The 23372-nt window shown below is 37.7% G+C and overlaps 1 protein-coding gene across 1 annotated transcript in view; it reads right to left on the bottom strand.

The window, feature by feature from the left end:
* Positions 1-395: 395 nt before the first annotated feature.
* CABIN1 (calcineurin binding protein 1) overlaps positions 396-23372 on the bottom strand; it is a gene marked incomplete at both ends in the record, with an annotated part of 40024 nt that continues 17047 nt past the window's right edge. Inside the window, 9 exons of the mRNA XM_010193947.1 lie at positions 396-733; positions 2856-3038; positions 12912-13090; positions 13652-13803; positions 14413-14673; positions 17510-17771; positions 19702-19847; positions 20242-20448; positions 22079-22240. Of these exons, the coding sequence (XP_010192249.1) occupies positions 396-733; positions 2856-3038; positions 12912-13090; positions 13652-13803; positions 14413-14673; positions 17510-17771; positions 19702-19847; positions 20242-20448; positions 22079-22240 (1890 nt within the window). The remainder of the gene's footprint in view (positions 734-2855; positions 3039-12911; positions 13091-13651; positions 13804-14412; positions 14674-17509; positions 17772-19701; positions 19848-20241; positions 20449-22078; positions 22241-23372) is intronic.

Here is a 23372-nt window from a genome sequence, read left to right as displayed (position 1 = left end):
AAAAATATGTATATATTTATATATTTAAATAAATAAAAATAATTGCTGTCATTTTTGCAAGACCATCTTAATTTCTATGACATATATAGAAGATAATTGTGTGTTAAATGACAAAAAAATACTTAGTTCAGTAAGAAAAGAAGACATTTTCAACTCAACTGGCCTCACACGCATGAATCAGACAATCCAGGAGCTGAAGACTTCCCAAAGCATAGTTCCAATCCAAACATTAAACGTGCATTAAATCCATCCAATCCAATCCAATCCAATCCATGCCTTAAACAAACTGCTGCATTTTAACACTGAGACTTCTGAATTAGTACAGATGACAATACAGTTTACTTACTCAGGCAATAAGCACAGCTAGTCAGCTGTTGTATCAGCGCTCTGCTCACCTTGTGCGTTTTGCTGTACGTGTACAGATACGCCAATCTGTAGAGGCTCTTGTAATGCTGGGGGAAGCGGCTGAGACACAAACAGAAGGAAGCAATGCACTGCTCTGTCAGGAACTTCCGCTGTTCCTCAAGGTCTGCTGGAAGACCATGAGGAAATTCAGATGCATCTCCACAAGGTTCGGCTTTCTTTTTGCAGTCCCACTGTGAAGGTGGGGGGATTGCAGCTTTGATGGGATTGCCAGAGGCAGACTGAGGATCCAGCAGAATTTTTTGGCCAGTGGGCTCAGCGGGATGGAACGACTCTGAGCTCTCCTGCAGCTCTTCTGACCTTCCTGCAACTGTAACATTAGGAGAAGACAAAAGTGGCAATGAAAATTACAAAGTGGCAAATGAAATAAATAAAATTACAAAAATTAAATACAACAAACTACAACCCTTTTCTTCATTAAAGCATAGACAGAATTACTGAGTGGTTCCTGAAGAAATTTTAACTATTCCTGATGTTTAATGAATAAGTAATCTTCAGCTTATTAACAGAGCCACACACTGACACCTCTGTCTTTATTTGGGTTCTTCCCTGAGCAACAGTAAGAATTCAGCACACCTTACACAATGCAGGATTATATACTGTTGGAAGATGGGGGAGGATGGGGACAACAACAAAATACAAGTGTGAACTCAGTAAAATTCTTTTGCAAAGAAAGGAAGAAGGAAGAGAAAATTAAAGCCATCTTGTCAAGTGAAGGATACTATTCTTAACGACCTACCCAGAAGAACACAATTCCAGAGTACAATTTAGGCTCAGACAGAATGATCAGCAGTAGCTAACCTGGCCTTCTGGGTAACGTAGGACCTACAGTTCCACCCAAATATTTCTGCAAATAACTTGGTAACTCACAGTTCAATTGATCCATCTTTTCTTGAGGGATACTAAATCTTACTTCAGAAAAGATCTGTGACAGTGGGAGCTTCCACATTTCCTGGTAGTTATTCATCATTGCTGAAAACACGCGTGCTACAGGCGGGTTAATTTTAACTTTGATTTTTAGTCGTGGAAGTTTATTGTGTCTTTGTCTTCGCTAGGATAAAGAGCCTCTTACATTAGATCTTATCTCCTAGCAGGCTAGAGATATACCGAAGTATACTTTATCTTCAAGTATGAAGCTGCACCTTAACTTTGGCTCCAATAACGCTGAACTTTGAGTCAAACATGTTTTCCGTAACAGAAATTTTTAAAAATCTGTTTGGACAATCGATGTATCTATTATGATTTCAGTCTACAGACAGCTTTATGGAAAAATACAACATTTGTTCTAATAGATGTCAGTAACATAAGAATGCATTCAACACAGCTTTTCAGACAGACGACTGATGACAATAACACAACTCACTGCAAGCCTGAAAAAGAGCCACGTTTTCAGTGTAGTACCCAAAAGATTACTGGATTTAGTGATTATGTAAGTACTATTTTACAACACCAGGAACTGGCATCTATTTCTCCATACTGATGCAAACATCACCACAGACTTCCCCAGCTTAGGCAAGACTGAAGTAAAATATTCTTAAAAACAAGAAACCAAGCTAATCCACGTCTGCAAACAAAAAGATGTCAATTTGGCAGCCGCTCCTAGTGAGATCAGTGAAGTGAATCAGAGCTATCCACATGCCATGGTTTCTGGATCTATGAAATTGGAAACTACTAAAGTATATATATATTAAAGTATAGTGTGAACTGGCAAAAAAGACTTCACATCCCACAAAGGGCCGCAGCCCGGAAAGGTGGGCAAAATACCTTGGTCTTGTTTGTCTTTTCCTACTAAGTCCAGCCTCTCTACCTACTGCCACATCCAACTGTACAAACATCAGATAAAGGGAAATTCCAGCTAACGGATTTTGAAGCAATTTTTCCAGTGCAATACAGAACACTCAGTACTACTCTACATGGAAAAATTCGGTAGAGAGCAATTCCATTTCTCCACTGAAATAAAGTATCCAACGGAATAAAACATCTAATTCCACTACTTGTGCTCTTCTGTGTGCTTAATACCAAGCTGCTACTGAGTCAAAACAACAAAAAAAAAGGCATCTATACCTGAGGAAAAGAAAAAATGTTTTGTTTGAGATCATCTTCAAATAACTACTCCTTAAATTATTTAGAGATCTGAGCATTGAAGAAAGAGTAAGCAATAACCTAAAAGAAGGGAAGCCAGTCAAAGGGCCACCACTGACAGCAATTCATCATTATTCTCTCCTCTGTAAGGTTTAACAGGTTGCACAGATTGGGATGATGGCTGCACAAGCAAAGCACAGTTCCAGTTTTGTGCTGCACACATATACGCAGTAGTAACGCCTAGTTGGAACTCTCAGTCACAGTGCAGCACATTTCAGTGCTTCTGCGTGCCAGGAGAAACATTTTAATGAGAACAGACCAGCTGACTTTATCTATTAAATCGGGCATACTCTTTTCCTCTGTAGATCCCAGGGTCTCTTTGCTGGGCACCAGCGTGTCAGCACAGGTAGTAGAAATCCTCTTCTCTGTGTAAGTCTTCCTCAGGCTGTCTTGAGAACTGGCAGGCTCATTAAACATATCCTGTGTGGAACTGGAGTCAGACAGCACCGCTGCGGTGCTATCCTGACTCCTCTCTGCAAAAGAGATAAAGAAGGAATGCATCATTTCATACTCGTCAAGCTGTTACTTGCATCTTGGCAACAGCAACATAAAATTGCAGGCGTTCTGCAAACCTCTTACAAGTGGATACAATACAGGATCCTTAACAACCACCAATTCTGTTGTCTAAAAGGTATTTATTTTCTTTTAAGTTGTCTGCTTCAACTTATCATTTTCATCTCACCTCTTTGTGCTCAGAAATTAAAACCCTAGTCTTTTTTCAGTAGGTATTATTTAACACTAATGTAATAGAGAGCTCCCTGCCGGACCACATTTCTTCCTAGAATATAATCCTGGAATCTGGTTCAAAAGCAAGGATGGTCGACTTTCCAAAGCAAGTTAGGCTGAGGACGCAATATTCCAGCTAGTATGCTCCTATAAAATTTCCCAGGTTTACTGTGCCGTTTACCTTGAAAAACAGCAGGTATAATTTTGAGTTTGACATAAGCAAATCTCAATTGACGAGAGAACACCACAAACAATAATACTGGTAAAAATTACTTGTGAAGGGCAGAAAAATCGGTACCATCAGAGAGCAAAGACTTACAGGAGCGATCGCTGATGCCATCTATCCTGCAGGTGTTAGATGCTGTTCACCAAATTTCTGAAAGGTGATTTGATATGGCAAATGATCCATCAAAGAACTAGGACTAAGATAGACAGGAAAACCCTTGGCCTTCAAGGCAGTAGACAGAAGCACAGGAGAAGCAACTTTGCCTTGACAGAGTGGAGTCGTGTACGTTGGCTGCTGACAACATTACAATCACAACTAAGCTGTTAATCTGCTGATAGCTGTTACAGCACAGGAAAAGTTGTACAGAATCGTGACTTTATCATGGGGATAAAATTCACACCTCAGAACAAACAGGCAAGTGAAAACCTTCCACCCATGTCTGAAATCTGCCCAATACAACCCACGCTCTTCTACATCAAGGGTTATCAGAGGGAACCCTGCATGACTAAAAAATGCAGCTTAGTATCTCCAGCAGAAAGATGCGTGCGTATTCCCACTGAGATGGGACACTGGCATTTTTCTGTAATATTATGCCAACATAATTCAGTGTCCAACACAAAACTCCAGTACAGGCGATTCTCTCTAAATCTGTAGCCCAAAAGATTAATTTCCAGTTTCTGCTTAAGATACAGAAATAGCTTAACCAAGAGTCGTGCTACATCCATTGTCTAGGTAGTTCCACTGCATTCTTATTCATTAATTTTCTTGATAAGATCAAGAATGAAAATTAAAAAAGCAAAAGCTCTTGCTTTGAGATGAGCTGATAATTTAATTAAATTTCTTCTGTTCCATCCAAATTGCACTTGTTCAGAGAAGAGCTAAGGGCCTCCTATGAATTTATTTTATCAAGATAAATCCCTCTGCATACCTTCAGCTTGCAGATCAGGTTCTGCTTATTAGGATTCCAACAAATTTAAACCAAATTTGATGCACTCCATAGGCTTTTCACTACCACACAAAGAAAACCTTCTCTTTGTGTGAACAGATCTTAATAAAACTATCTTGAAAAAGAATGGGGGAACAGTATTTGCTTCCTAATTGGAAGTTATATAGTTGGTTAATGATGACAAGTTTTATACAGAAAGAATGTAATTATAAAGGATGGTTCTGAAGAGAGGTCAGTCAAGCTTTAAATGACTCATTTATAAACCTTTAATAACCTTCTGTGGTACAAATGGATACTATTGAACTCCCAGTTGGCATTAGGAAAAATATTTGCAGTAGCTCCCTTGATATTTTTTTAAAGGAAGTTTCTGCATCTGTGGCAAAGAGGCTGAATCACTCATCTAAGGAAGAAAAAAAAACAACTTGCAAATTACCAAATGTTGCCCCAAGCCTGGAGGTCAGTTCTGATGTGTGGGTTATGACAGATGAAGCATTAGAATGTAAATCAAGAACTGCCAGACCAATACGCGAGAGTGGTATCAGATCAGTAGGAAATTACGCTACCTTCTCAGCACGCAAAGACAATGATTTAGCACGTGTCATTTCAAATGTATGCATGACAGGGCAGCTTTTCCCCATGGAGAACGAATGTAAATGCCTCCTTACAATTAGCTAGCTATTTTGATTTGAAATGTCTACTAAACTGGGTGTCTGTCTAGGAATGTATGTTCACTCTCCTTTTCTAGGCTACTATTGAGACAACTTCCTATTATTTTAGATACTACTTGAATGCAGCAGATGTTTTCAAACTAAGTGGGCCTGATGAAAAACACTGGAGTATTTCAGAAATCAACAGCACTCACCAGTTATTTGCATTAATTTCTCAGAAGTCATAGAGGATAGGTTGAAGTTCCAGGGATTGGAAAACAAAGTGCAGTGCCTATCTTTACAAAGCAGAAAAGGTCAAAGCTATTAGCCAGCCGGCCTTCATTTTCCACAGAATTATTTGACCATAAATAAATCAATCAGTCTATAAGCACTTAAAAGATAACCAGATCAGTAGTAGAAAATGGGAGTGTGTGTACCCAAGCACATATACTCACAGGTGCTTGTAAATAATTAGTGATTCTCAAACCAGAAATGGCCAAAGTGTCACGCTATTGTAAAAGCAATTCAGCAAACTGTCACACTTGAATTTATAATCAGTAACTTCACAGAAAAAATACATAAGAGTCTTCCTGTTCTACTGAGCACTAATGAAAATTAAGCTTAATTACGGTGTCTGTATTTGGGACCCACATTTAAAAAAATACACTGAATAACTAGAGTGAATTCAGAGAAGAGGAGAAAAAATGATGAGACATCAATGAGATGGCATATAAGAAAAACATTGGGAGAATTTGACTTACTTCAAAAAGATGAGGAAAAATTTCCAAATACATACAATTAATCAAAATAAAAATATAATAATTGCTTTTCATATTCACTAAGTACAGAACAAGAGGCAATAGGTTTTAATTGCAGCAAGAAAACAGTGTTGTGGGGTTTCTTTTTCTCCTCCTAATCTCTATTTTAACTGTTATAAACAGTCAAAAAATTCCATAGAGATCCTATGGAATCGCTGGAGGTTCTCAAAGCCAGGTAAACAGCTATCATTTCTTAGGTAACCCAAGATGTACCTTAAAATAATAAAAAAACTCCATCAATACCTAAATGCCGCAGTACGTAATGCAGAACTCACGGCAATTGCACCGAGTCACATTCTAACTCTGCTTTTTAAATAAAAAATCCACGTTTTTAATACATTCAAGTGCTATGCTCTTCTAGCCTAACACACAAATATATCTTACACAGACAGACACAGAGCATATATTTTATACTCGTTGTGTTATAAAACTTTTCCTTCACCTGATAAAGAGTTGACTGTAGCTGAGACAGTCATCAGTGTTACTCAACCTACGCACCAAAGACCACTGCAGTCTGTGAGACATGAGAATTAACTCTAAATTGTCAACTGCCATTGATACCCATCCCTTCGAAAGATGCAAATCTTAAGAGAACATCAGTGCTTTCTAATAATTTCTGCTATAACTAAAGACAGTTCAATGCAACTCAGTGTAATTGAAGAGTTAAAAATATGCTGGTTTTAGTATTTGGTTTACCTAGAGTATTTTCTTAGTTCTCCCATCTGGCAATAAGGTAAGCTCTTCCAAAAAGCTAAAGTGATCCCTCAGTTATAAGTAAATGATAAATCAAGGACTAAATAACCTTTTGAGGTCTCTTCCTGTAGTTTCCTATTATTTCAAAAGCTACAATAAAAATACAACTGGGTATTGATGTCCCAAAATCATTATCTGTAGTGGAAATGAAGAGACTAGGGAAAAAGGTCTACTAAACTATGCAAAAACATCTGAAATGAAATTTCTATTAAAAAGACATCCTGACACCAGATTCTCTCGTTGGTATGATTATATTTTGTTTCATTACTTTGTTGCATCATTCCAGAGTTTTATGAGACTTCAAATAACCTGACGAACTGAATTCTCTATTTGATATAATGCTAAGTACGTCTTGGTTATTTCTAAAGATTAAGGAAATGGCACTTGAGAGAAAAATTATGCTGTTGGTTTTTGTTTTGCTTTTTGGGTTTTTTTTCCACTCATTCCCCATAACGTGTTCAACCTGTGATATTTCAGCGATTTCTATGTCACACTTTATCACTTATTCTGTCAACAGGTGAAAAAGAGCAGCTCTGGATAGAAGACATGAAATGGTCAAAAGGAAGAATCTTGTGAACTTTCCAAGAGATTTGTAAAAGTAAAAATTATTATTGGGAAGATGTCATTGGGGAAAAAAGAACTTGGATGTTCATCTGTACTACCAAGAGCTTTACCGTATCACAGCAAGATCCTGCCAGTCACTTGGTTAACTGAATAGCTCCCATTACTGATCTGGCTTAACAGAAACTGATCTGGCTTAAATATTAGAAAGATAGCTGTAGTCCGTTTGACTACAATGCCTAATAGCGTTTTAAGATTAATCTTATCCTGAAGGAAATAGGTCTGCTAGGTTGACTTCCATGCTTCTCTATTTCACGCTATTTCTCCATACCAGGAAAAAGCCTTTGCGGCTTTGCTTCATTAGCATTCAGACACAACATCTGCATGCCTACTAATTAACAATAAAAAGCTGTGTTACACATTGGGGAATCTAAATAAGCAATTAATTTTAAAATTAGCATTTAATTTTAAAATGCAACAGGAAAGAAAAGGCTCGATACTTTACTAGCCATTACCTTGTGCCAGCATTCTCCCATGTGCACCATAGCCCTGTGGACCATACGCCGTAAGCCTTGTTACCTAAACTGTGTCCGCTCAAAGGGCTGAAGTATGAATTCAGAGGTATGAATAATTAACTATATATTATTTTAAAAATCTTGTCTCATGTAATAAAGGTGGGTTGTCCACAGGCTGTGGATGTATAGGCTTTCTCTCTTTGTCCTGCCTGCCTGGCACTGTATCTCCCCTCTTCTCTCTACTTGTATGTATGAGCATTTTTCTCTATTGGTCTGTAGTCAGAAACATGACGTATCACACAATTCTCATTCTTGAGACAGAATCCATCCATAACAGAAGACAACATTCAGCTCTGTATCAAAAGGCACTTGCACATCATTAAAAACAAAAGAATTGCAGAGATTTGCATGGGAGCAGGTTAATTTCTTGAGGACAGCAAGTCCTCGTCATGTATAAAGGGAGTTCTCCTGTAATATGAGTCAAAGATGAAAAGTCTATGTTTTGCCCAGCTGCACTGAACACCGAGTGTGTTTTGGTAACTTGCAGTAATGCTTTGCTGTTCTTCTGACTTCAAGTGCAGAGCAACAGGGTATCTCATCAGTGCTCCATTTATTTAGTCAAATCCTTTACACGTAATCTCACACTAAATGTCAGTGCGATACTTTTACTAATCAGAGAGAGGTTAAATTGGGGAAAGGTAAAAATGGAGCACACTGCAATAAACTGGATCTGATTTGTTATTCGTGTTGTCCAGTATGCAGTCCTCATGAACATCCAGTACCACGTGCCAGAAAAGGCTACGTACTGCAGAGCAAAAGATTTCATCTTAAACTGCTGGAGAGAGAGAATTTTGAAGGGTGAGATTTTAATGTTCCAAAATGCAATGTGGACGCTCTTTTTATGCACAGAAATATCCACTCCATCTTAGAAGCTTATTTAGTTTGGCATGAGTGACAGTCTGGTGTAAAAAGTTTCTCAGAGATCACCTTTGTCTCATCAGGATGTTGAGAACCCCCGTTTACGAAAAACTGCGCCTCTTCACAACATGTGCAGATTTACAGACCAACAAACTATGAAGTGAGACTTCTCCCACAGCATGAAGCAAGTAGCCTTTCCCAGTGAGTTTATCATGCGGGTTTTGCCAATTATTAAAAGCAAGCCGTGACAGGTAGAAGCAGGAAGAGAATGCCTGGGGAACAGAGATTTGTATAAAGGTTAGAGGCAGCACGGGCAATATTGGTTGCAAAAGCAATCAGGCAGACAAACACAAAAAAGGACGATTACATCTCACTACACATGACATACTACATGACATGGATGGAGACTTAAACAATATGACATTTTAATTTTAATCTGCAATAGCAATGGATGCTGAGTACATCATCTGCGTACCACCACCATTATATGGAATTGAGTACCAACATAACAAAGGCATATTAAAGCAAAAAAGACCTCACAACAGTCTCCCTGTCCATTTTTTGGGAAACAGATTTATCATTCAGATTTTTTAAAAAAAATGTAATACTTTTACTGCTTTCTAATCTGACTGTAATGCCTAGCACCAAAAAATAGGGAAATTGCTTGAAGTCTGTACTGAGATTGGTCTTCAATGACTACATACATCCAGCCTGGATAAAGGAGGACAATGAGCACGTCTGTTTTGGTATATAAAACACTGGCCATTTAACTGTGTAAATATGTTGATATCTCAGGTAATGATTGCCTTGGTCCCTGCCGAGTTCCTGTTCCTCTTGGAAAATAAGTCTAAACCTCAGGCTTCTACCATCAAATGCAAGTTCTCATTTTGGAGGGCTATAAAACAGCAACAGGCAAGGGTGATGACAGGAAAGACAGGATTAACAGAAGGAAGGCAAAGATGTTGCTGAACGGAAGGACAAGAAGAGAGAAAGGAAGCTGCCTATTTTACACACATGACAGCAGCTAGTCAGCCAGCAAACAACAGCTGCCACTCAGCAATACTTCTGTCTCCTTGAAGGAAATATATGCTAGCAGCTGCCATGAGGAAAAAGTTTAGTTACTTTACAAGCTGTATTTACTGGTTCCTTTCTCTCACTTTCATTAAATAAATGACTTAAAACTAGTATCACCAGCATTCAATCGAGTGTAAAGGCTTTCAATGCTCTTAACTTTAACAGCGATTTCTGCATAACCTGGTGGTCCCTTTCTATAAGCAAAACATGCTGGAGAGCTACAGAACTACAGCGACACATTTAAATATAACGTATCTGAAGTAAGTCTGCCCTCACAACTTTACCTATCTACAGACAAATGCTTGAAGATCAGAGTCCAGATATTTTCATGAAAAGATGTTTGGCTGCACAGTAATTCTCTCCTGCTCATAATGAGATAATCTGCTGCACTAGGAGGCACATTGCTGGTTATCTTGGTAAAAAAAGAACAACAACAAAAAAACAACCAAACAAGCCAAAACTCCCAAAAACATACAATCAATAGAAAAAGCAGGGCTCGGAAGGAACCCATTGCTGGTTATCTTGGTAAAAAAAGAACAACAACAAAAAAACAACCAAACAAGCCAAAACTCCCAAAACCAACATAAAATTAACAGAAAAAGCAGGGCTCAGAAGGAACCACAAGAGTTCATGTAGACCACTCCTTTTTCCAGCCTTTGACACTATCTAGGTTACGCTGCTGTCATATCTCCCCCTAGTTTTCTCATCCCTAGACAAACCATCCCAGCTCATTCATTCTTTCCTCATGGGTCGTCTTCTTGCAGTGTAGCACCCAAAAATGGTCAAAAGAGGTCTCAAAGGCCAGCAATGACAGGAAGCCCAACTAGCAGGTTTGCTTGTGGTAACATACGAAGAGAACTTTTTAGGTAAGACTCTGGTTAATGCTCTTATTTTGTTTATGTCGTATATGATCAACAATATCAATACAAGAATAAAAATAAACAAGAGTATTGTCTGGCCTCATAAAGAATAAATATCTAGGCTAAATTTAGGCCAAATTATTCATTCTGTGAACAACAATATAGACAGTTTTGTTTGCTGTCAGAATGGTAAAAAAAAATAAAGTAGTCAAATTATGGACATTTTCTTGCTGTTTTTAGGAATGGCATAGTGGGAATGCAGGCACCAGCTCTCTCCAGTGATGTGATCACATGTAAGTTGTCAAGAGCATTTTAGTACATACAAAAGTATGTATTTTACTACAAGCAAAATGCAAATGTATGCAGAGGAGCACACTATATGCAATCATATAAAAGTGGAAGACTTCTAAGCATTGCTCAGCCTGTTAGCTCTCCTTCCATCTGTAACAGCCCCAAGGCAAATATTTCAGTTTCCTGGGGCTCTTCAATATGCTGCATCCAGAGTTTAGTTGTGCCAGCAACTTACAAAACATTACGAATGGTGCAGTACTCTGCAATACTCCTTGTCATGGTTACACACAGCCTTCCTAAAGATCACTCTAACTCTGTTTCTATCAGCAGCTGATGCTTCAAACTGCTTCAACAGCAGCAAAGCATAGTCCTAGCTCGGCTAAGCTTGCAGACCCAAGAACTGCTACTTCAGTTCTGGCAGAGGCAGGCGTTCCTTAGCTTGCATCTTCAGGCTTTGCTAAGCAGCCAATTTTGCTCCCATCAGGCAACTGGCGTGCCAGAGTCCATAGAATCTTACTTTGAGTGAATGTACTAACGACACATATTGGAATATTTATCTAACTTATGTATCTCCTGGGAACATTTCAGCAGCCTTCAGTACCTAAGCAGATGTAGTCTTAGGCAGAACTGAGTCTCACAAGGAATATTATTTAGGAAACACTTAAATATTTGCTCCCTTCTGTGTTTGTTGTGTCAAAAGACATCAAAAGGCTAACACCAGAGCCTGATCACTATATAACCCTTTCACACTAACACACTACATATGATATCAAAACAGTTCAGTTAATTACTCCTGATTTAAATGGAGGCATGAACAAAATGAACATTTCTCTACTCAGTTTGGTGAAAGAGATGCAGGATCTTCTGTCAGTGCCACCAGGAATGACTTGTTGGGGAAAAGGAATAAGTTCACCTTGCAGAGTTCCCAGGCATATGAACATCTGTTTCAAAGCTGTGTCAACAAAGTTATTTACAAATTACTGTTCTTCAGAAAATGACAACAGGAAGCAGCCCACCCTCCAGAAATAAGTTCACATCAAGCAGAGCATTTCTGTCAGGCCTGCCACTTTCTACCAACACTAAGCTATACATTGCAGATATTTTACTCCTTCTTGAGAGCTGATACTCATAGATCCAGATGGATAAACAAATGGCCAGAAGAGTAGAATTAGAATAAAATTCCTAACCAGATAATAATGTCTGGTTACTTAAATAGTAACTTAATTTCTACTATATACGTATACTGCAAAATCTTCAATAACACTGGGATACCACCCTACCTTCTGCACTTATATGCCAATTATTTATTATATCACTTTATATTCTAAAGCGATGAGCTGCTAGCCAGTCATTGTAAATGATAAAGAAAAATTAAAAGATGAAGTCTACTGGACTGTCATGCAAATCACTTCGTGCTGATACACAATATATCCAAAACAGTTGCAACCTGCCTCCTTCAAGAAAAGGATAATATTGTATGGGGGATTGGACTGGATGAGCTTTTGAGGTCCCTTCCAATCCCTAACATTCTGTGATTCTGTGATTCTGTTTCGTTTTGCCTTTTTAACAATTTGTCTTGTTTCAGCCACTGTTCAAATTTTTACCTGGTTATTCCACACATGCACTGAAACAGTGTCCAGTCTTCTAAAGACTGGATCCACATCTTCCCTAATAAGCTTAGATAGACATTCAGCTCTGGAGAAAAAAAAAAGGATTTTCAGTGATTTTTTTTGTTTTTTTAGTCAGCTACATACTCCTCCTATCAACATTCCTGTTTGGATTATGTGACAGGTACCAACGGAGGCAGGTGACAACGCTGATTTTTATATTTAAAGTTCTGACTGTACATCAATTCTATTTAAAGCTTGGAATTTATAAACATCATGAGCTTCAATATTGCCCGTGTTACCACAGACCCATCACCCTCCTTGAAATGAGCAGTTTGATCATTCAAACCCCCCATGATTAGAGCACCTCCCTGTGCTGCCAGTATTGAGAACAGGGACTGTACCGTCCGGCGTTGCCTGCTGACGGGGTTTTTTACATTTGACGTAATCGTGGTCAACTGGAGTGGCTGTGTAAGGTGGGGATGTCAGACCTGGACCGGAGGATGAGGGAAGGGAAGTCCCAGGGCCTGGCACTGTTCCAGCTGAAGAGTGAGAGTCTTCATCAATCATGCAAGCTTTTTCCCTGGGAGGGACAAGGGAAGAAAAGAAGAACAAAAAAAAGAAAATAAAAAGGTGTAACACATTAGGGACATATACAAAGAACAAAAGGTGACTACATGTTCTTATGACTTCTCCAAGACAGTAATCAAATTTTACTCACAAATTCTAAATTATGGATTTTTAGTACAGGTTATATTGTCTCTGGCCAATAGTATTTTGTAGTTGTTAATGAGACAAATGATGAGGACTAAAGTCTCTTCTTATCCTTCAAAATAAAGGCCATTTGTTTTTTCATTTGTTAAGAGTTGATTAAAAAATAATTTTATTAATAAAAACAGTGGCTTTAAAATGGATCACAGATTTTTCTATTATGTTCCCTTTCCTTCTATACTGTGCCAATTATTGAGAAGATCTCAGAGCAGCATCTACTCTTACTGCTCATGATACCTGAAAACTGCAAACATTAGAATTAATGCTAGCCACTTTGTTTGGTTTATATTTTATTCATCTTAACTTTAGTAGTTCATTATACAGTAATTTTTAAGTATGCTTTCGGAGGGTACTTCTGGAAATTAGCACTCACTTTTCTGCAACTTTTGGGGTGTTCTTCTCCTCACCCCTGGCAAATGGTCCTTCAGAAGCTTCTTTCATGAAACTAACTAGAATCTCTGCGTCTACTCCAGAGTCTGGTTTCCCCACAAGTTTCAAAATAGAAGCATGAAGTCGAAAATATACCTAGAGAACACCAAAGTCCATTCAGAACCTATTACAAATAGTCTCTTCTCTGTAGAAACTGCAGGAGTTATTAAAGACAATCATCTGCTACCTAAACCTATCTGAGCAGGAGTCTTCCTGCCGTTGAAAGTTGCTTGTAAGTGACAAGATCTGAAAACTGTAAAAATTTTACAACTGCAACCTACAGAATACAACAATGAGAGCAGACCTGGGCTGTTGGGAAGCAAGTCACCACCGGGCATGTTCTAGACCCACTACTTATACCAGAGAACCCAGTGAAAGCAAAGGTGTTATGGCTACTATTCCACCTCAAGGATGAACTTATGCTTTCATAGGTATGAAACCTATCCATGTTTGATTTTGATAAAAACTGACTTAAATGAACTGTGTGCAGCAAAACCCAGAAGTGGAAATTCTGCCTGTCTGTCCCAATACCAAGACTGTATATATAAACTGTCTCTAAAGCAAAACCTGCCTGAATAACAGGCTTCATTTTAACGATGCAGAGCACCATGGACATATGCCTAATAATATGAACTAATGATAACTGGCATTCCCTTATCTGTAGAGAACAAGGTTTTCAAGCTGATGTATTTAACTTTCTTTTACCTCCAATGCTTCCATGGCAAGTTCTGGTGGATTATGGTAGTGAATCTTCTTTGGATATCGGGCAGCCTCCTCATGCAAGTAATGAGCTGCCTGTTTGTAATGCAGCAGATAGACAACAGGAGGCTGCTTCTGCTTCTCTGCAATCTTTCCCAGCATGTAGTGAATAAGCCACTCCTCTTCATCGCCATCTCCCTCACAGCGAGATGCTGACGTAAAACACAATTTGGCTGTCTCCAACATACTGTCTCGACGTTCTTCCATCTGGGATCGAACAAAGTGTTGAGAATACATGAATTCACTGTAGCTGGGACGAAAATGTCTAAAAATACACTCCTGCATATAAAAGTACATAAACAAGGGACGTAATTTGAAACATTTTCAACCTATAAGACACAGAACATATCCAAGCGATAAAATACATCCTGATGACCCACAAAGTGTGCTTATGGATAGATCTTTGTTCATTCCAGTAACTGTTGTCATAAATAACCAGAACAAAACAGTAAGACAGAAATGTAAGAATATGCATATAAATACAAATCTGAAAAATAACAAAACCAATATACATGTCTACAAAAAGTAGGTTTACCACTTCTTAACTCTTCAAAGAAAAAAATTATTTGTTTTGTTTGGCAACTGAACGAACCACTATGGAACACTATCATTTGTGTAGAAATGTATTTCATCTTGCTTGCAATGCATCTAATTTTGAGTGGATGTCCTGGTTTGAGCTAAACAGAACTAACTTTCTGTTTAGGGATTTTACTTTTCAGCTCAGTCTCTTCTAAGTGGCTGAACTTTCTGAAACTAGCAGCATGTTTTTCCAGACGGTGTGATAATCCCGAGGCCACTGTCTCACCATGGGTGCCGTATCTGCACCTACAGGGAGGAGCAGACCCAAAACTGACCAACGAGGTATTGCATCCCACATACACCATACTCTGTATAAGCCGAGGGATCATGAGGGTATTGACCTGTTCATCTTGGACCCTTCCTTCTATCTCGACCCCTTCAATGGCCGAAGTCCAAGCAGAACTCTACTGGTTCATCTGCCTATGATCCTGATCCGTGTGTTCCTGCATCAGCTCCCACTGCTGCTGAGTCTAGACTGGAACTTTTCCAGTGCCCTGCTCTGCAGAGCCTCTGGGGATGTAATTGTCATTGGGGGAGGGTGGGGGAGGATTTTATATAGGTTTTATATATATTTGTACATATTTATATATATTTTTTTCATTATTTTCCTATTTACATTATTATCCTGTAGTATCAGTATTATTGTTTTATTAAACCTGTTAGTTTTCTTTTCCAACCCATAAAGTCTCTCTCCCTTCTTCTCTTTTCTCTTCCCTTCTGGGGAGGGGAGAGGGTTTAACAGAGAGTGTCTGGCCAGGATTTTAGTGGCCAGCCCAGCCCTAAACCACGACAGCGAAATAAGGCAAGAATACTTTTCCCCCACTTCTCAAAAAATTAAAACCAGCAGCATAAATTATGGTTAGCTGCCAATAAAGTCACATTAAAAAACTAGGTCAAAAGATGCATTAATGTAATTTTCTCTCTTTGAAAAAGAAGCTTATAAATTCAAATTGATGGGCTGTAACAGTATCCTAAGTACTTGTTTCACTTCCAGAACTATAACATAGCCTTTCCTTTCCTACATATTTTGTAAGGAGATGAGAACAGTAAGGTTTTTAGGTATGAGAAACACATTCCTGAAGAGATGTATCCCTGGAAGGGAGATTATATTGTTCCAATTTATCTTTTATTATAACAGAGCTCTTAGTATATTGTGGCTTTTTAATATATTCATTTGAAAAAAGGAAGATTCAGGTAGTCCTAAATAAACATTCTCATTTAATCCACAACTTCAGATGGCTGCTGTGTATTGTACCTTTTCTCTGATAATACAAAGTAACTCCAGCATTATCCCTGATATTGCTCAGCAAGGCCCCAAGAGGCCATAAGACAGTAAAGCAAAACTTCTGATAAATCAAAGGCATAAAATGTAGTAACTTCATTTTATGAGTAGTTAGCTTTGGAGCTCTTGGATGTTACTAACAAACAGCCCTCAAAAAACCCCTCTACTGTTTGTTGTCATTTCAAACTTACTATTTAATACATTTTGTTCGTCTTTAACGTGCATGCTTAGATGATTTTTCTTCTTAGAGAGTCAAATGCTGTGTAAGTGTCTATGGGAAGTACAAAGCTAATACAGTTACAAAGGCAGCTCAGATGCAAGACCCATCACCTTGCTGTAAATACGTTCTCCTGGAAACAAACAATGTTTCAACACCATTCGCTATAGTTTTTACAGCAGATACTCAGAAGCAGCACTTCTTTTTTTTCATTCTGCTTCGAATTGTGGACTGCGTAATATTTGTAAGTCAGAATAATTAAATCAGAAATACATTTTGGTGGCCCAAAAAACAGACGAAACACTTTCCCTAGCAACTCTTATCACTGTCAGAGTATTTGGAATTGCTCGTTTTGGCTTAGCAATAAACTTCATAACAATTCTAACATCATCATTGCCACGCATGAAGAACCAATGAATTTATGACAAGTTTTCCTATGAAAATTCTATCAACCTCTTCATTTTGATTTACTGTTTGAGTAAATATCCCAAAAACATAGAAAAGGGTGACAACGTCTTTTGATACAAGAGATGACATATGGACACAGATATCAGAGAAGTTCCTGATCTTTTCACTGTTTAAATATGTATACATTTCACCTTTTCCTGGAAACATAGTGTGACATTTACAGAAAGGTAAGGTAAATATAATTTCCCTTTCCAGAAGGTTACAATAATTTTGTGTCACCTTCCAAAGAGAATTCAAAGATCAGGCTCAATCTAATTTTACACAGGTCCCTTTCAACCCCTACCATTCTGTGAAAAGAAAGGGAAAAAGAAACCTTTAAATACTGTTTGACACCAGCATCTTATACGAATGAATATTATAACTTCCAGTATTACTAAGTAGCCACACATTCTAATATGTGGTATACAGCATGTAAATATTTAACTTAAAAAGTTATTACATCAGAAAAGATAGCTTCAAATATTTTAAATGCCATACTGCTCTCGGTTAGATCCCACCTGCTGCACAACTTCAGGGGGGAGTTCAGATTTCCACTGCTTAAGCTGTCGGGATGCAAAGGAATGTAGGGCATAGGAAATGGTGCCGTATTCTATCCACAAGGAGAGATTGGAGCTGTCAATCTCTAGGGCTCGCTTGAAGCAATTCAAGACGGGAGTGGAGTGCTTCCAGATTGGGCCATCGCTTTTCAATTCATTGGAGTTCAGCTTGTCCTGAATACGACTTGCTCGAGCCAGAGCCATGCCAGCCCATGAATCAAACCTGTGCAAGCAAGGACACAACACATGAACAATTTCCTCCCTAAACATTACACTGAATGGCATAGATAAGACTAATTTTGTTATACCTGCAACTTTCTCTTCCTTTCATCGCACGCTCTCTCTAAATGGGTTTCTGCATCTCCTCCTCCCCTCATAGTGAAACAGAGGCTGGATAGCCTAAATCATACTGATTTTATTAGAAATGGTTTCCTAATAAAGCACTGTCCCCAGTAATTGTCACACATAAAAACCAGATGAAACAACAAGGTTTATTTGCCTTGCAAAATAGCATTTCTATACTTCTAATGGCAGCACTCCCATTGATTTCTGTTCCCAGTAACTATGCTGTCCTGTCCAAACACTGTCACTCTATTTCTGCAGGCCAGCAGCCAGCCATAATAACATTTTGTACTGTTGGACCGAACTGTGAATGGTCTTTACTATCACCATCATTTTTCAACATAAAAATCATAAAAAAACCAAAATGCATTCAGGTAGGAAAATTCTGATGAACGATAGATCATCAATAGATAGTACAGAGGGGACTGTTCAGGATAGAGTCCTGTGCTTATGAGAGTGCTGACAATACACTCTGAAGAGTAGTTTCTGTACTCCATGATCTCAAGTTAACACCTGGGGTCAATGGCTCTGGAATTTTTCAGGTTTACCAGGATTCTAAAGCCAAAGGAATAATCATTATGTTCTCACATTTTCACTTGTAATTTCTTGCAGATTTCAACTGAAAACCCATTTCTGGGTCAAGTGACCTCAACAGTCAGACTCCTGAGGGCAATGGAAGGGGAACTGTAACACAGACATTTGAAGAAGTAACATCCCATATGAATGGGGTAAAAATACTATGCTACCATATAAAGCACCCTCTGAGCATCAAAATGTAACATATTAAAGTAAAAATGCATTAATTTATGAATTTAGGTTTTAAAGTATCAAAACTACAGAAAAATGAGGCGGGATTTTTTGGTAATTTCTTTATCAGGCTTCAAACAAATTTTTAGCAATCTGCTAATCACAGTTTCCAGACTAGAAGATCCAATAACATCAAACTACAGCTATTTACTCTGGAGATTTCACATGTTAAATTGCTCTGTGCCTTCACCTTCCCTTTTGTCTCCGTGACTGGATTTAGAAATAGTTTTGTCTAAAGTCTATCAAACCAGGGTTTTTGTCACTGACCCCAATTTATCAACTTTAAGGAGAATTAAAATGATAGCTAACATCTAATATGCAAAGTCTGTATTTAATCAGCAAATTCAAAGATTATTTTATTTCATTGTAGAGCACTGTAATTCAAAACTTCCTTTATTTTTAAGATGAGAGGGATTAATCTTTCAGTAAATTGTAAATTATAAAGGAACAAGGTGTTTTAGATTAAATATCACTTAGATACTTTACTCGAGCTTGTGCTCTCTGAGGAGTTCTCCAGCAGCAAGATCAATAATTTTAGAGAGGGATCCACCTAAGCAGTTAATTCACTGAAGAATGCATTTCATTCTATAGCTTTTGCTATTAAAACGGTGACATTTTTCATTCCTTGTCATGTATGAGCATGCCAAAACAAAGAACAAACAGTGCAAATGAGAAATATTGATTCAGTCCTTGCCTTTCTCAGTTACTCTTGATTTTAATTTAGCCCTCCTTGCCCTTTCGTTTTTTGGTTTTAACTTCAAAACAATCAAATATTTAACACTAGGCTTTGTGTTTTGCTTCTGGTTTGTTTCCTGCGTTATTTATTACACTTAATTATACAACCTATCTATGATAACGGATTGCAGGTGGATTTTTTGTTTAGTTGGTTGGTTTGGGTTTCTTTAACTCCTGAAACCAAAATAAGTACCTTTCGTTGTCAGCTTTTCAGTACTAAAAGAAGTGAGAAGAATTAAGGATGTCCAGCAGGATTCAATAACACTGACCTGTTTGGACAAATACAAATGTCGTGCATGTAAAATTTAATGGCCTTAGACTGTTCTTTATTCTTGAAATGGTAGTCTGCCAGAAGATAGTACAACTCAGTCACCACTGGTGGAGAATAGTCTGCACCATCTGGGAGAGATGGGGCCTGAAAATAAAGAGAAACGAAGGTTCATATTTAATAAAATGTTCATATTAAATGAGCTGCACACTTGCTTCTTCCTTGTAGTGAAAATAGCCTTTTCATTACAGAATATGAAGCTACTGAATACAAAGACAGTGAAAGCATTCCACAGATACACAGAGCACTTTCAAACATCAATGAACATCTCGTACTGACTTTATATTAAACAATATTACATCTTGCCACTCCAAGACTAAAAGCTTTGGTGGTGTCATTCTTCTTTCATTTCAATGCAATTATCTGAGGAAATCCAACATCACAGAATAAATCATTCCCCTAACTATCTCAAAGCCAACATAAAAATAGCAACAGTAACTTTTACTCCTTTCAGGTTTTTTTTTTAAGTAATTAATTATACCTTGCTGCATGTTCCTTCGATATAGGCAGATACAGTATCTAGGCTCAGCATAGGCTTGTCTGTTCGAGGAACAATGGTAGCAGTCTTCTTCAAAAGGTTGGCTAAATCAGCAGACACAGTACTGGTTTTGTAACTATCAAATTCTGGAAGAGTTTTAGGCTTAAAATATTCAAACATGAACAAAGCGTCTTCCCATGTCAGATCAACCTGAAGAGGGAGGTAAATGAGAAGGGAAAAAAATGATCTCCAATTTCACAATTCAAAAGTCTACTAACAATGAGTTTCTATGGCTTTTCTAGTCCATAGGAAAATACATATTACTCTAGCAGGAAACAAAGTAAACCTCCCAAGAAAGAGAACAACTAAAGGCACCATTAATTTATGCTGCTCACAAATAGAGCATACTGTTCACTGATTCATAAGACTAGGTATTGGGCTGTAACTTAGTGTCTGTCACTGAAAAGTCAAGTCATTCTACTTGCTTAGAAGAGTTGCTCAGAAAAGCTGTTCATAAGCAAGAATCAACTGCAAGCATCCTGTGTGACACTGAGATCATGGGTGAGATGCAAAGCGGAAAAACTCTACACCTTCAATTTCAAACTCAAGTAAGAAAAAGAAATGAAACGGGAATCAGATAAAATTCTGAGACTCAAAAAACTTCAAACTCTACAGAAGGGTACTTTCAGAATTTATTCCTCATATTTCCTTCACTTTCCTTTCTTGAAAACAGTAAAAAAATAGAATAAAATATAAAAAAAATACAGTTCTCTTCTGCTAGACATTTCTCTCCTTATATTGTTCATCATGGTGGTGCTGGGTTGACGGTTGTACTCGATCTTAGAGATCTTTTCCAACCTTAATGATTCTCTAATCTTATTCCTTAGAGTAAATTTTGCTTCTATACTGAAAACAGGGAAGTCACGCTACTAAAAATCAATTTGTCAATGATTTCAGTAACTTTTTCATCCAGAATTACCCAAATGTATCAGACTGGGGGAGGGGGAGGGGGCAAAGGGTCATCTCCTTATACTTCCCTTTTTATTAGTTATTCCAATTTTTTCATTATATTAATTTTCTAACAGAGAAGTTTCAGAGACAGAATTCACAAATATTCAGTAAGTAGTAATTTGTGTTTTTGTGTATTTAAAAGAGTCTGTTCAAAGAAGCCGGACAACTGTTTTCCTCGCATGAAACTGTTTTGCATTTCTAATTCTATGATCACGTGCGTTTGGTAAATGCAAAAATCACCTGAGGTGTTTGAACAAAATCAATGTTTCAAAAGGCAGGGGACTGCTGACCTGCTTTTTCTGTCCCTTTCTTAACACTACAGGCCTCTTCCCAAGGCACTCTGTAGTTGTTCTTCTCCCAGATTCAACTGAATTTTACACATTTCTCATCAACAATGACCAGATAATCACCACCGCAGATTTCAAAACAAGCTGTACCATAATTTACTTGCATAATTTTTAAACACTGACATTTTTCACATTCATAAACTACAAGGCTGGCTGCTATAGTTTTCTTCTCTCAAGCTGACTTTATTCCTCTCTAATTTTCCTCACAAACTTGAACTTCTTTTCTGTTGAAAACAGGAAAGTCATAGATCAATAAAATCGCTTTGTCAATAGTTTCAAAATGTCAGCTCACTGTGCATACAAGTATACTAGCATATCTTTAAAAATCAGTTTATTTTCTACAATATGTAAGTTACATAAATTTTACAAGGAAATAAAAGTAATCTTTCTCCAAAATACATTAAGGTGCATTAAAACTAATCAATGGTGTGTCTTTCATCACTTCAGGATATTCCACTGACATTAAATAACACATATCTTACCTGCTGTACTGAATGTTCTTCGAGATACCTTGCTTTGCTTTTTTTGCTAGGGAAACCATATAAACAATAAAAACACTGTTCCAAAGCTGTTTCCAGCTCTTCTTTGTACGGATGAGTATCTTCAGAAGTAGATGCTGCAAGTTCTTTTTGTAGTACCTGAACCTACAACACCACAAACACCAATGAAAGTGATCTGCAAGTAAAGATTGCATTAAGTTACCTAGTGGTCTGAAGGCAAATAATGAAAAGGACATCAGGAAACTACACATTTTTTCCCCAATTACAACCAAATATTACCCATCTTTCTGTAAACTAGTCTTGCACAAGTGATTTCAATAACTGCAATGAAGTGCTTTTATTTTTTTTTCCCTATGCCAATTCATGAACTCTTGTCTTTAATCAATGGGATGAGGTATCAGCTTAATGTTTCGAACTTAAGATCATTCAAAGAAAGAATAAGGAAAAGGCACAGAAGAATTTCTGCTCTAATGCACAAACATCAGTTTCCTCTGGATGGAAAAAACTTTGTGGAAAAAGAAGGGATGGCCAATGAAAATCTGGCTAAAAGGGATATAGAATTGCACAGTATGAATAGTGTTCTACAGATTGCTACACACCAAGGGAAGAGGCTGGACTGACCCCAGATGACTGAACACTGCAGCGAGTTGCTGTCTTTACCTTCAACATTACAACAAAAGGTACCCGTCAGTAGCACACTTTCAAAGATGCTATTATACTAAAACATTCATTTAAAGAAAACTGCAATCAAATACCAAGAGACAAAAGGTAATTCTTTAATTTTCACTAAGCTTCCTTAAAAAGCAAACCAAAAAAGAACACATTCTGGGAAGATATTTGAAGTCAATAAAAACATGCTCACCAAGGGGATTTTCGATCTTTGTTCAAAAACCAAACAAAACCCACACTTAAATCACTGAATTTTAAGAATCAATTCCAACACGTTCCACTATGAAACATAAATTCAAAAATGAAATGTGTAAGTAGAAATCACACTCATAACATCTTACACGCCCAACAGCACTATGTTGTGTGCGTGTCCTCAGTACCACAGCACGCCTCTTATGTCTGAAGGAAACTCAGCTGCGGTGGTAAGAGAGAAATCCCTCTACTGAAATTGTCATTCAGGAGACTGAAGGGTACAGAAAAATACCAAGTTCTCCAATGTAATCTGTCCCTAAAGTTTTAGGAAGCTGTACACTACCAGGAGAGTTCTATTAACTGATAAGTAACTTCCTCTAACATTTTTCCTCTGATAGAAAGCACCAACTTTCAT

The sequence above is a fragment of the Mesitornis unicolor genome, unplaced genomic scaffold, assembly GCF_000695765.1.
Source record: "Mesitornis unicolor isolate BGI_N332 unplaced genomic scaffold, ASM69576v1 scaffold18971, whole genome shotgun sequence".
In the NCBI taxonomy this organism is placed as follows: domain Eukaryota; kingdom Metazoa; phylum Chordata; class Aves; order Mesitornithiformes; family Mesitornithidae; genus Mesitornis; species Mesitornis unicolor.
This window is presented reverse-complemented; position numbering and strand designations above follow the sequence as displayed.